The sequence below is a fragment of the Staurois parvus genome, unplaced genomic scaffold (assembly GCF_062004578.1).
Source record: "Staurois parvus isolate SC_StPar_1 unplaced genomic scaffold, SC_StPar_1.0 ptg000689l, whole genome shotgun sequence".
In the NCBI taxonomy this organism is placed as follows: Eukaryota; Metazoa; Chordata; class Amphibia; order Anura; family Ranidae; genus Staurois; species Staurois parvus.
The window spans coordinates 2,683,168-2,696,467 of NW_028318485.1; the positions used below are offsets into that span (position 1 = coordinate 2,683,168).

Genomic DNA, 13,300 nt, shown 5'->3' on the forward strand with positions numbered 1-13,300 from the left:
CTCCACCCAAAAGGGGAAGTTCCGCTTTAAGCCTTTGTCCCCCACCCCCATTAAGGATTGGCCCCTTTGGGGCGCGGGTACCTGAATTTGACAGGTACCCGCTTCCACGATCGCCTAGACCACGGGTGTCAAACTGGCGGCCCTCCAGCTGTTACCAAACTACAAGTCCCATGAAGCATTGCAAGACTGACAGTTACAAGCATGACTCCCAAAGGCAGAAGCATAATGGGACTTGTAGTTTCACAACAGCTGGAGGGCCACTAATTTGACACCCCTGGCCTAGGCGATCGGAAGCAGAAGTTGTTCCCCCCCACCCACCCTTAGTCCTCTGGGACACGTGATAGGTCCCAGAAGACTACGGGGTCATTATTCACAAAGTGCAGCGCTTCTCGCACATGCGCAGTGGGCACCTGGCTGTGAAGCCGCAAGCTGTCACAGCCGGGTGCCCACACTGAAGATGACAGCACCAGGTGTGGTGAGGACACCGCTGGACCGAGGGACAGGTAAGTTTCTCAACAATATCTAATAAGGGCATGTGCTAAATAAAATTATATATCACCATATAATTAAGTGTCCCTAATAAATCTGTGCAAGTCCAAAACAAACTCAGAATATCCTCTGTGAATATATATCACCATATAATTAAGTGTCCATGATAAATCTGTGCAAGTCCTAAATAAACTCAAAATATCCTCTGTGAATTCATAACATTGTGAATAATCCACCACCAAATGAATTAGATCAGGGGTGGGCAAACATTTTGACTTGAGGGCTGCAATGGGTTCATATATTGGACCCGGGGGCCGGACCAAGAGTAGATGAATGATGTGTATGTGTGAATTAATATAAATTAAATTAAAATTTGTAACATTAAATGTTTAGATTAATTTAAGGTAGAAAAGCATAAAAAGAGTTATTTTACAAAACTTTTATGCCCCCCACTAGCTGCTGGCCGGCCCAGCCACTACCATGCCATCCATAGTAAGTATAGTAATATTCCCCCATAGTAAGCATAGTAATTAATCCCCCATATAGTAATTCATTCCCTATATTAATTCATCCCCCATAGTAATTCATCCCCCATATAGTAATTCATTCCCCATATTAATTCATCCCCCCTATAGTAATTCATTCCCCATAGTAATTCATCCCCCATAGTAATTCATCCCCCATATAGTAATTCATCCCCCATAGTAATTCATCCCCCATAGTAATTCATCCCCCATATAGTAATTCACCCCCCATATAGTAATTTATCTCCCATATAGTAATTCATTCCCCACATAGTAATTAATTCCCCACATAGTAATTCATCCCCCATAGTAATTCATCCCCCATAGTAATTCATTCCCCCCTATAGTAATTCATCCCCCCCTATAGTAATTCATCCCCCCATAGTAATTCATCCCCCATATAGTAATTCATCCCCTATAGTAATTCATCCCCCATATAGTAATTCATCCCCCATATAGTAATTCATCCCCCATATAGTAATTCATCCCCCATAGTAATTCATTCCCCATATTAATTCATCCCTCATATAGTATTTCATCCCCCATAGTACTATTCCCCCCCAAGTAGTAAGCCAAGTCCCCCCTGTGTCAATTCACTTACCTTTGCTCCGCGCGTTCCTCTCGCCGTGTTCCCGCGCCGTTCCGGTCTTCAGGGCGGACTGTGAGAGGAGCCTAGCTCCCCTCACGTTCGTCACGCTGCCCCGCCTACACACATCCTGACAGCCAATGTTTGCCTGCCCTGGCTGTTTTTTTTTTTTTTTTATCACGCTCCGCGGGCCGGTTGAAAAGGTCCGCCTGGCCGTAGTTTGCCCATTGCTGAATTAGATGGACTCACCAGAGCTATATGCTGATCTAATTATAGACCAGCAATAGCGCTTGTGCTCTGGGAGCGATGGGTAAACGATATCCAGGTATTAGATGTAGTAATGTTCAATAATAGTCACATCCAGGTGATCAATAATGGTAATCAGCATATCACTACCAGAAGCAATACTCTGCAGCCAAAGATCTCATGATGAATCTCTCCATTACGATCGTCCATTACTTTAGCACTGTGTATTGCAGATTAAGCTGGTGTCTGTCTGGACACCTCTCTTGTGAGTTGTTTGGTATTTTAATAAATATAGATGTGTTTTAAACGTACTGCACCATTATGTTTTTTCCTTTGTCCCTGAGTGTGACTCATGCATATATGGAGATACGGAGGTAAATGGAGAGATTCATCATGAGATCTTTGGCTGCAGAGTATTGCTTCTGGTAGTGATATGCTGGTTTATTTTGGGCTTGCACAGATTTATCATGGACACTTAATTATATGGTGATATATATTCACAGAGGATATTCTGAGTTTGTTATATATGGTGATATATCATTTTATTTAGCGCATGCCCTTATTAGATAATGTTCACTTTGCCAAAATAATTTTTTATATTTTTTTTGGGTGGGTGTTGCTTGTAATACACGGTTTAATTTGTTTATATAGTGTGGCGCTTTTTCTATTGGTTTATTTAGTACAGGTAAGTTTCTGTATTTTAAAAGTCAGCAACTACAGTTTTTGTAGCTGCTATTTTTGTTTCAGGTGGAACTGCGCTTTAAGACTATAGTAAAGAGGACTCTATACTTTTTTTGATAAGTAAAAGAACAATCTGCATATAAAATATTAGAGCTATAATTGGTGGCTTTGAAGATGCAAGCTCCAGGGCTGTCATTCCTTAAAGCGGAGCTCCACCCAAAATGGGGAAGTTCTGCTTTAAGGACTGGTCCCCCACTCCCCATTAAGGATTGCCACCTTTGGGGGGTGGGGGGGGGAGCGGGTATCTACTTCCGGTCCGATCTCCTAGGCGAGCGGAAGGTGTCCTCCCTCTCTCCCTCCCTGTAGTCTTTTGGGACACGCAACAGGTCCCAGAAGACTACAGGACCATTCATGAAGCGCAGCACTACTCACGTGTGCACAGTGGGTACGCGGCTGTAAAGCCGCGAGCTATCAGAGCCGGGTGTCCACACTGAAGATGCCGGCCTCCTTGAATACAGGACGGCCGGTGAAATGGGCTGCGGGGGACACACCACGGGACTGAGGGACAGGTAAGTGGCTGTTTTTTTAAAAGTCACCAGGTACAGTTTTTGGAGCTTGAATCATTTGGCAGTATGTGCTGAACGAACAGATAATAGAGCTGTAGTATTGAAAACAGGAGAATTGTGTTCTGGGTTCTGTAACATTCACTATACAATCGGATTATACAATCTCCTTTAGATCGACCATCAACTACACTATATTTCCAAAAGTATTGGGACACCCCTCCAAATCATTGGATTCAGATGTTCAAATCACCTCCATGGCCACAGGTGTATACAATCCAGCCCCTAGGCATGCAGACGGCTTCTACAAACAATTGTGAAAGAATGGGTCGCTCTCAGGAGCTCAGTGACTCCAAGCTTGGTCCCGTGATAGGCTGCCACCTGTGCAATAAGTCCATCCGTGACATTTCCTGGCTACTAAATATTCCACGCTCAACTGTTAGTGGGATTATAACAAAGTGGAAGCAACTGGGAACAACAGCAACTCAGCCACCAAGTGGTAGGCCACGTCACATGACAGAGCGGGGTCAGAGCATGCTGAAGTGTGCAGAAGTCCCCAACTCTCTGCAGAGTCAATAGCTAAAGACCTCCAAACTCCATGTGGCCTTCATATCAGCACAACAACAGTGCATAGAGAGCTTCATGGAATGGGTTTCCATGGCCGAGCAGCTGCATCCAAGCCTTACATCATCAAGGGCAAGGCAAGGCAAAGCATCGGATGCCGTGGTGTAAAGCACGCCGCCACTGGACTCTAGGGCAGTGGAGACGTGCTCTCTGGAGTGACCAATCACACTTTTCTGGCAATCCAATGGACGTGTCTGGGTTTGGTGGTTGTCAGGAGAACAGTACTTGCCTGACTGCATTGTGCCAAGTGTAACGTTTGGTGAAGGGGGGATTATGGTGTGGGGTTGTTTTTCAGGGGTTGGGCTTGGCCCCCTAGTTCCAGTGACGGGAACTCTTAAGATCTCAGCATACCAAAGACATTTTGGACAATTTCATGCTCTCAACTTTGTGGGAAGAGTTTGGGGATGGCCCCTTCCTGTTCCAACATGACTGCACACCAGTGCACAAAGCAAGGTTCATGAAGACATGGAGGAGCGAGTTTGGGGCGGAGGAACTTGACTGGCCTGAGTCCTGACCTCAACCTGATAGAACACCTTTGGGATGAGTTAGAGCGGAGACTGTGAGCCAGGCCTCCTCCCCCAACATCAGTGCCTGACCTCACAAATGGGCTTCTGGAAGAATGGTCCAACCTTCCCATAGACACCCTCCTAAACCTTGTGGATGGCCTTCCCAGAAGAGTTGAAGCTGTTATAGCTGCAAAGGGCGGGGCCAACTCAATATTGAACCCTACGGATTGAGACTGGGAGGACATTAAAGTTCATGTGCGTGTAAAGGCCGGCCGACCAATACTTTTGGCAATATAGTGTATGCAGTGCAAGGACCTACCTGACTGGATACAGAGTGATTAGATAGGTGGTTCCTCCTATTCCATAGTTTTGTAAAATCTGAAGGAGATGGTGCAGAGATTGCATAGTGTATGGTGGGGGTCAGCAACCTGTCGACCACGGGGAGCAGACAGGTCGATCGTGATCACAGTTCTGCCTCCCCCCAGCCTCCAGCACAGAGTTAAGAGCAGGAGGCAGCATAGTGCTGGATGGAGGGGGTGTCGGGGGCAGAAGCTGCTCAGTGATCTCCACTCTACAGACACACACTGACTTGTAGAAAGTGCTACCTGTGAGTGTGTGATATGAAGGGGACACAGGAGACACTGTGGGGAAGGGGGTATATAGGAGACAATAGGAGGGAGGACAGCGTAAACTACAATGGGGGGGCAGGACTTTGATGAGAAAAGGACAGGGGACACTACTTTGGGGGATGTGGAGACAGAGGACACTTTGTGGGGTGCAGAGAACACTGCTATGAGCAGGGTAGAGGACATGACCATGGGGGGGGGGGGGGGGGGGGTTGTGAGGGGGTGCAGAGAACATTGCTTTGGGGGGGAGTAAAAGGACACAGTATTGGGGGGTACAGGACTACTGTGGGAGAGGGCCAGATGACACTACAGTGGGGGGGGGGTGATGTAAAGAGGGACAGAGGACACTACTGTGGGGGGGTAATTTTTTTTTTTTTTTTTTTTTACCACCCAGTAACCCCCCCCCCCTACCCCAGGGGATCTTTGCTTTACTCCATGTTGTCCAGGTAGACCTCAACCTCTGAAAGGTTGCCTACCCCTGATGTATGGCCATCGTCATACAGATACATAGGTGGTAGTGGACAGACACTCAGCTCTCAAGCCCTGTTCACATCTCTGCGTAACAGGAACTCACATACGTTTTGGACCAATTTCACTTGTCACGCATAGGGCAGCTCTTGACTGGACCGCTCTACACGCAATAATCACCCCAAAAAAGCTCCAGAATTTTTTGTTTTTTTTGAGGGGCGCATGGGGCTTTTTTTACTGTGATTTTTGGTGCAGCGCATTTCTGAAAAGCAAGACAAAGTGCATTTTCTGTGCAGCTTGCCATGCATTCTGAAACACAAATGTGAATGGAGCCTCATTGTTTGTGTAAACAAACCAATTTCACTTTCAGGCCCCATTAACATCTAGATTAGTGGGATCGCATGCTTTATGGCTCATTTTTCCCTGTGACACACATAGAGCAAAATAAAAGGATGCTAAGCGAGCGCTACCTTTAGCTTTAGAGAGTAAAGATTAAGCTGCTGAAACACCAAAAAAGGTAACCATAAGAAAACCTCCAGTACAATATATCACAGTAAATAGGTGCAGCGCTAAAAATATTAATATATATACGGTATATATTGTATGATACAATATCAGCAAGTGCAGGATAGATAATATCACCTAGTGGTGATTATTAGTGACTAGATAGTTCAAGGTGATAAAATCGTGTGGATCCTGAGGGATCACAATTCCAGATGTGCAGGTGTCCTGATCCAGGAGTGATAGATGATGTGATTCAAATGAATGAAATACGCACTCACCAGAAGTGCGTTTAAAATACGCAATATGAAATCCTGCGTCATCAAGCAGTAAGTAGGTCATCTGTTTCCAGGTCAGATCACACCATAAATCACCATCCAGGCTCATCAGCGTGTAGGGTTCCCTGGTCCGTTAGCATGTATCACTATCTGGGGTCATCACTTTGCTGTATGGGCACTGCGAATGATGGCACTCACACGGAGAGCCCAATGAGAGACCACATAGTGTGATACTGTATAAGGTACCTTTATTCCAGATAGTGGGTACAATCAAATATAGCAATAAAAGGTACTGACCATGTGTTCAGGATGGCCACCAGTGGTGGTCAGATGTCCAGTTGCTGTAGCCCCGCTGACGCATTTCGTGCAAAGCACATAGTCATAGGGAGAAAGGGCTTAGCATAGAGCAGCCTGTTCATTTCAATGGGCTGCCCTACATGTGGCTCATGGGATATTTTCGTGTATTAATTGTGGATTGAGCTTTTTTTTTTTTTTTTTTTTTTTTTTAACTTTACAGCAATTGCCACTCATTTTCTCACATGGAGAAAAAAAAATCTCTGTTTCCAGGTTTTTGGTGCGCCATTAACAATTAATGGCACTGAAAGCGCAACGAGTTAATTTTAGGTAGTGTATAAAAGGCGACCATAAATTTTACAATCTCATTACTATCTCCTTTAGGATTTACCAAAACTATATAATAGGAGGAGACACTATGGGGTTTATTTACTAAAGCTGGAGAGTCCAAAATCAGACTCCCTTCTGCATAGAAACCAATCAGCTTCCAGGTTTCATTGCCAAAGCTTCATTGAACAAGCTGAGGTTAGAAGCTGATTGGTTTCTATGCAGAAGGGAGTCTGATTTTGGACTCTCCAACTTTAGTAAATAAACCCCTATCTATCCAATTGCATTTCATTGAATAGTCGTGCGCCTGGAAGTGGGTGGAAGGTAGGAGGGTAGCTGATGCAGGGGGTGCGCTAATGAGGTCAGCTGGTCAACTCCTCCCTGCGTCATGACTCAAGTCTCTGCAGGAAGTCAGGCAGAAGTAATGGAGAAGCTTACGGTTCAGGAACGCTTCTATTCACGAACGACTCTGTTTGCGAACAGAAGAGTTCGCAAACACGAGCCACGGCCATCTTCCCTGCTCTGACACGTGGTCATGACTTCCTGTAGGTGAGATCGTGGTCACAGACAGACACTGAAAATGTATTGTGAAGACACTTACAGTACTGAATATTTATCACATATTGTACTGTACATCCCTGTGCACACTTGCTGTAAAGCTTTTTTTGTGTGTAACACATACTGTACCGGACATCCCATATGGCTCCAAAGAAAATTAAGAGTAAGCATGGTGGTAAGAAAAAAAGTGCGGAGCGGTAATGAAGGCGACCAGAAGTACCACCCCAACATAGTGTATTTGTAAATTAGTGAAACGCTATAAATAATATATATATCATAGTGCCATTAATAACTCATAGCGCTATGTGATAATAAACTAATACATTCTCATGAAAATTAGAATAAGTGATAAATAAATCAATAAGTGATAAATATATCTTGTGTATCCAAATAATTCATAATTCAATGTATAAACTAGTAACTGTGATTCACACAAATAAATCATCGGTGTGCATATAAAGAAACCAAGTCCATGCATGTGTAACTTGTGAAAAAAGAAAGAAAAAAAAAAGTGATCTTCACTTCTAGTGCACAAAATCCTCGAATGGCAGCAGTGCCTGCTTACCTCCCCACATTGACCCACACAGGGCCAAAAGGCTATTAATCTCCTCTATGGCCGATCCTTTTTGCAGGTTGCTCATCCAGGGATCGCAGGACTTCCACTCCACCTCCACTCAATAGTTAAATAGGACACAAAGTGATTACACTCACATTTGTCTCCTTGTCACAAACAGCATTTCACCTCATCCCATGGGCGTATAACATGAAGCAAGGGAAACCAATATGGCCGCTGCGTCCGGACATGCGTCCCCACGTGACCGGAAGTGACGTAGCTAAAAAACGGATATGGCGTACCGACACGTTGCGTCACGTGCGTCGTGACTTCATCAGGGTTAACCCCAACATAACTAAGGAACACAGTGCTGAATCTGATGAACGGTAACATGGTCTCTCCCGGAGGGTTATGCAGCGCAGGAAAAGACAAGTGACGTTGGACAGATTTTTCACCAAACCTGAGCCTGCAGCTAAGAGACAAAGAAGAGAGGAAACCCCTGAAGGAGATCTCCCCAATGTCCTTATGTAGGGGGAATCTCCCACCGAACAATAACCGCCTCCCACCCGCCTTCCTCTCCTCCTTGCCAGAAGTCATCTCAAGCAAGGTTAGTGTTCTCTCTTCATACTGCACTGTAATTAGTTTCATATTTTTGTGGTTCAAAAACAAAAGAACAGTTCAGAACGGATTAAAAGCGGAGTTCCACCTGGAAAAAAAAATCAAGTCAGCAGCTACAAAAACTGTAGCTGCTGACCAGGGGCGGACTGAAAACTCATGGGGCCTCCCAGGCAGTAGGAAATCATGGGGCCCCTGTGTCGTCCTCACCCACACCCAAAAAAGCCTATGAAAGGTAGCAGGAGCATCTCATGGGGCCCCCTACTGACCCCGGGCAGTGCCCGAGTGGCTAAATGGTCAGTTCGCCTCTGTTGCTGACTTTTAAAATACAACCACTTACCTGTCCCTCGGTCCAGCAGTGTCCTCACCACGGCTGGTTTCACCGGCCGTCTTCTCTCCCTGGCGCCGGCATCTTCAGTGTGGGCACCCGGCTGTGACAGTTTGCAGCTTCACAGCCAGGCCCCCACTGCACATGTGCGAGAAGCACTGAGCTTTGTGAATGGCCCCATAGTCTTCTAGGACCCGTCACATGTCCCAGAAGACTACAGGGAGGAAGAGGACAACTTGTGGGAGCAGTTACCTGTCAAATTCGGGTACCTGCTCCCCAAAGGTGCCAATCCTTAATTGGGAGCGGGGGACAAAGGCTTAAAGCGGAACTTCCCCTTTTGGGTGGAGCTCCGCTTTAACCTTACTTACCTTGAACTCTTATGAGAAAATTTGATTTGGTTGGCGACCACGTTCGTAGGGGTCAGAACGGATTAACCTGAATTACATTGAACCCTGTGCTAAAATTTGCCTGGGTTCACGGGTCGTGGAACGAATTAAGTTTGTGAACCGAGGTATTACTGTACACCCATCTAGACAGCAAGATAAAAGTGGGAAGCAGAAATTCAAAAGCTTTCAATTTATTCTAAAGTATATTAATTCTATATTGGTACATAGGGGATATGGGGAGAAAAAAAAGGGGGGGTGAACTTGTCCTTTAAAGCAGAACTATAGGCAAAACTCCCCCCCCATTTAACATAGAGAAAAGGAGGGTTATAACGATGCCATCTGTGTCCTATTGCGGAGATTCCCCTTCACTTCTGGTCTCATATCCAAACTGGAAGTGAGAGAAAATCCCTGCAAATTAAAAAAGGAATTCCAACGGGACGCCCAGTTTACCAGAACTAGTGTTGAAAGATTTCCCCTTTATTACTTTTTGGAATCAACCCACAATTTGGGATTTTCTGTTACTTTCAACGCTATTGTAATCAGGACAAAGAGAGGGTGAGTCTCCCTAACGGGAGTATAGACATCAATAAAAACAAACAGAAAAATAAAAAAAAATTGCCTTTAGTTCTACTTTAATGAGTCACTTACCCAGTAGAAGCATGAACCATACCAATGCCCAAACAAAGCGATTTTCCTGCCTGTCTTTTTATGTTTTGGCTCAAATACTTGCTCAGACCTAGAACAAAAATTCTGACTTCTCACCAACTAAAGCAGCACACAGCAAAGCATATAGCATTTTTCTATTGACAGGTTTAGTCAGTGTGTATATAAAAAAAAAAAAAAAAAAAACAAACACAAAAAAACACTAAAAAACACTAAAAAACAAAACAAAAAAAAAAAAAAAACACCCCACAACAACCACACGCACCACACCAAAAATGTTTGTTTACATGACAATGTCATGCTTTCTTGCAATCCTTTTGCTGCAGCGTTTCAGAGATGTGCAAAATGGAAAAATAATATTTTGTTTCTGATATGTTCGTTACGTTAATCATTTTTTTTCGTCATTCGCTAGAATGATTTGTTTTCGGACTTTGTTTTGTATATTCATTATCTTCAAATAGATTTGAAATTCAAATTTTGAAACTTGAAATTTCAGAAGACAGCTATATGTGTTCTATTTTATTCTATTCTTCATTTTCAGTTTTATTATTCTGTGCCTTTGTTTTTTGCTCTAGTCTTATTCTATTCATTTATTTTATATTCTATATTCTTTTGATTTATTCTAGTCTATTCTTTTATTTTCTATTCTGTTTAGATTTCTTTATTATTTTATATTCTAATTAGATTTCTTTATTTATTATTTTATATTCTATGCCATTTTATTCTATTCCTTTATTTTTCCATTATTTTCTATTGTTGCATTCTATTCCTCTATTTTCTATTCTGTTCTATGCTAGTCTGTTTTTATATTCTATTATTCGATTTCATTCTATCCTATGTTTTATGCTATTCGATTCCTTTATTTTAAATTTTTATTCCATTTTCTATTCTATCCTTTTTAAATTCTATTGTTTTGTTCTATTTTATAGAGCAGCCCAAGTAGGAATCATTATATTTCACTTTTATACCTTGCTGTATTTATTACAATAAGATTGCATTTCAAATTCAGATAATTTGTTTCATAATTTATTTTGGATTAGTTGAATTTAGTTTCTGTTGCGATTTGGAAATTTGGGTACATCCCAATTAACGAAAAGGTTGTCAAAATTTGGATTAGTAACAAAATGAATCATGCGTGTGTACAGTATTGTTGATGCCTTTGGTGTGAGTACATCCTGAATTCCAATGGATTACAGCAACCTTGTCAGCCAGTCAGTCAGCCAAACAATTAGCAAGCAAGTGACTTTATTCATAAGAATTTACATACATTTGTGCTTTGACATCATTCACAGTAAAGTCAAAAGTGCTCTGTTAATAAACACAACCTATCATCCTTTTCCCAGACAGTTCAGTTTTACATACTCCACCAGCAATTGCAGAAACTTGTGAGAAAATTCCTCACATCACAGCAAGTCAGTGCATTGTATTCAGGGTAGGGGGGACAGTGAATTAAGTGACTTTTACGCAAACACAAAAAAGACCTTTGGAAAATTAACAAATAACTTTTTATTCTAACTGGTTTAAAATAAATTAAAAATTTAGGTCATTAAAGTGTATGTATAGCCAAAACTTTTTAGTAACATAGAAAAAAAAAAAAGGGTTAAAACCCTTATCAACGTATTTCTTCCCGTCTATGTTCCTTTAAGGCGCTAACCCTTCACTTCCTGTCCTGGAGACACAACAGGAAGGAAGAGACTCACTCCAAAGGGGATGGTAATAACTTTGTTGTCACTTGGAAAGGTGCCCACATTGATTTACCCCATACCTCTTGTTCTGATATTTGTAAAACTGTAAAATCCTGTCTTCGGAAATGGATGTCACCAGATCAAGATAGGATGAATATGCTCAGTGGGTACACTGTAATAAAGACATGACAGGGCCTCTCTAACCCTTGCACATGCTATCCAAAACGAAAATATTAAAAAAGCTTGGCTATGCATTCACTTTAATACTTCTTCAGGCTGGAAGAGGTCACTTAAAAGGAGCAGTCTATGAATTGCGTCAGCAGGTCAGCACATAAGTTGGAGGCAGCAACTTGTTCAGAAACCCAAGAGTCAGTGTTGCGGACAGAGGGGCAAGATTGGCGCAAGTGCAAAGGGGAACGTCCAGGGCCAGAGGTGTACAAAGAGTCCCTATGGTACTGAGATAACCTCCGCTGCACTGATCGGCTGCTACAGGTTCCTGTAATGTATGGGGCCTCTCTAAACTGGCCATGTTTGTGTTGGAGAGATTCCAGTGACTTCCTCCTCTTTGTATTGCTATGATGAGAGACCCTGTTTGGACATTCATCTTCAAAATGAATGACTGGCCTTGGAAGGTGGCAGAGGCTGTGTCGACGCTGAATATCTTCCTTTGACCGTGTGCGACACCGTTCTCTAGAGCGAGTTCTCTCCCTCGATCTACTTCTGCATTCTGTACTGGAATGACTACTTTCTGCAGATCTACTTCTACAGGTGTCTCTAGGGTGCAGAGTCTCCCGTGACTGACTTCTACACCGATCTTTGGGTTGAAGGGTCTTCATGGGCTTACCCTTTTGGATACTAGTAGAATGGATCCCATTGCTGGATCTCTGTTTACCAAACTCTTCGCACGGCCACATACCTTTGCTGTGGAAATAGGCCAGTCGGCTGTAATAGTCAGGGTCCCCAAGGTGGGGTATGTGCCCTTCTTGGTGTAGGTGGGAGGTCTCCTGAAGTGGTGTCACTCTGTATAAAGAATCACTATCGAAACACTCAGATTCTTCTCTGGGCATGGAAAACGTTTCGCTGGTTGGAGTGTCTTTCTGATCCATGGTATGTTCCATGTCTTCAGAATGCAGAGAGTCTGACTCGTAACCATCTCCAGTCACCTCATGAGGACACCTTGGCACATGCTCATTATACTTCACATTCTCGTGACAACATGGAGCTTCATTGGTCTTGGAGAGGCTGGCTCTGCGGTGAGAATGGTGTACTACGGACCTCCACAGTGTGTCTCCACGCTTCTTCCTCCCTGAATGTGCACTGAAAAAAAAATTATTACACTAACTACTTGGTTATAGAAGCAACAAAAGTAAAAAAGCAATTGACATACAAAAGTGCAGGAGAGGAGTTGAAAAAGGTGGAGTAGTTGCCCTTAGCAACTCGCTTACATGTTCCATTTTCTCAGTGGATGAAACGGGAAAACTGATTTGGTTGCTATAGGCAACTAGCTTTTGCGCCATTTTTTTTTTATAGAATGGCACTGAACAAACTCAATAGAAGTTCTAAATGCATCCACAAAATCTAAGCCAGGTCGTCTCCAAACTACAGCCTGCGGGGCACATCCGGCCCACAGATAGGGTCAGCGGCATATGCCAATTATGTGCAGATTAAAGATTCAGGTCAGTACAGGCTGCCTATGGTGTCCACTTCTTCCCTGCCACTGAGGAAAGGGGGAGGGGAATGCAATTTATAAAAACAGATTTTTCTTCCAGTCCGCAAATATTGGTAAAAATATGACGCGG

At 43.3% G+C, this 13,300-nt stretch overlaps 1 protein-coding gene across 2 annotated transcripts in view; it reads right to left on the reverse strand.

Moving 5' to 3' along the window:
- Positions 1-11,044: 11,044 nt before the first annotated feature.
- Positions 11,045-13,300, reverse strand: part of LOC149447405 (uncharacterized) — a 33,039-nt gene continuing 30,783 nt past the window's right edge. For both annotated transcript variants that reach the window (XM_089652615.1, XM_089652616.1), the window contains one exon: positions 11,045-12,818. In XM_089652615.1, the coding sequence (XP_089508741.1) occupies positions 11,792-12,818 (1,027 nt within the window). In that variant the 3' untranslated portion in view covers positions 11,045-11,791. The remainder of the gene's footprint in view (positions 12,819-13,300) is intronic.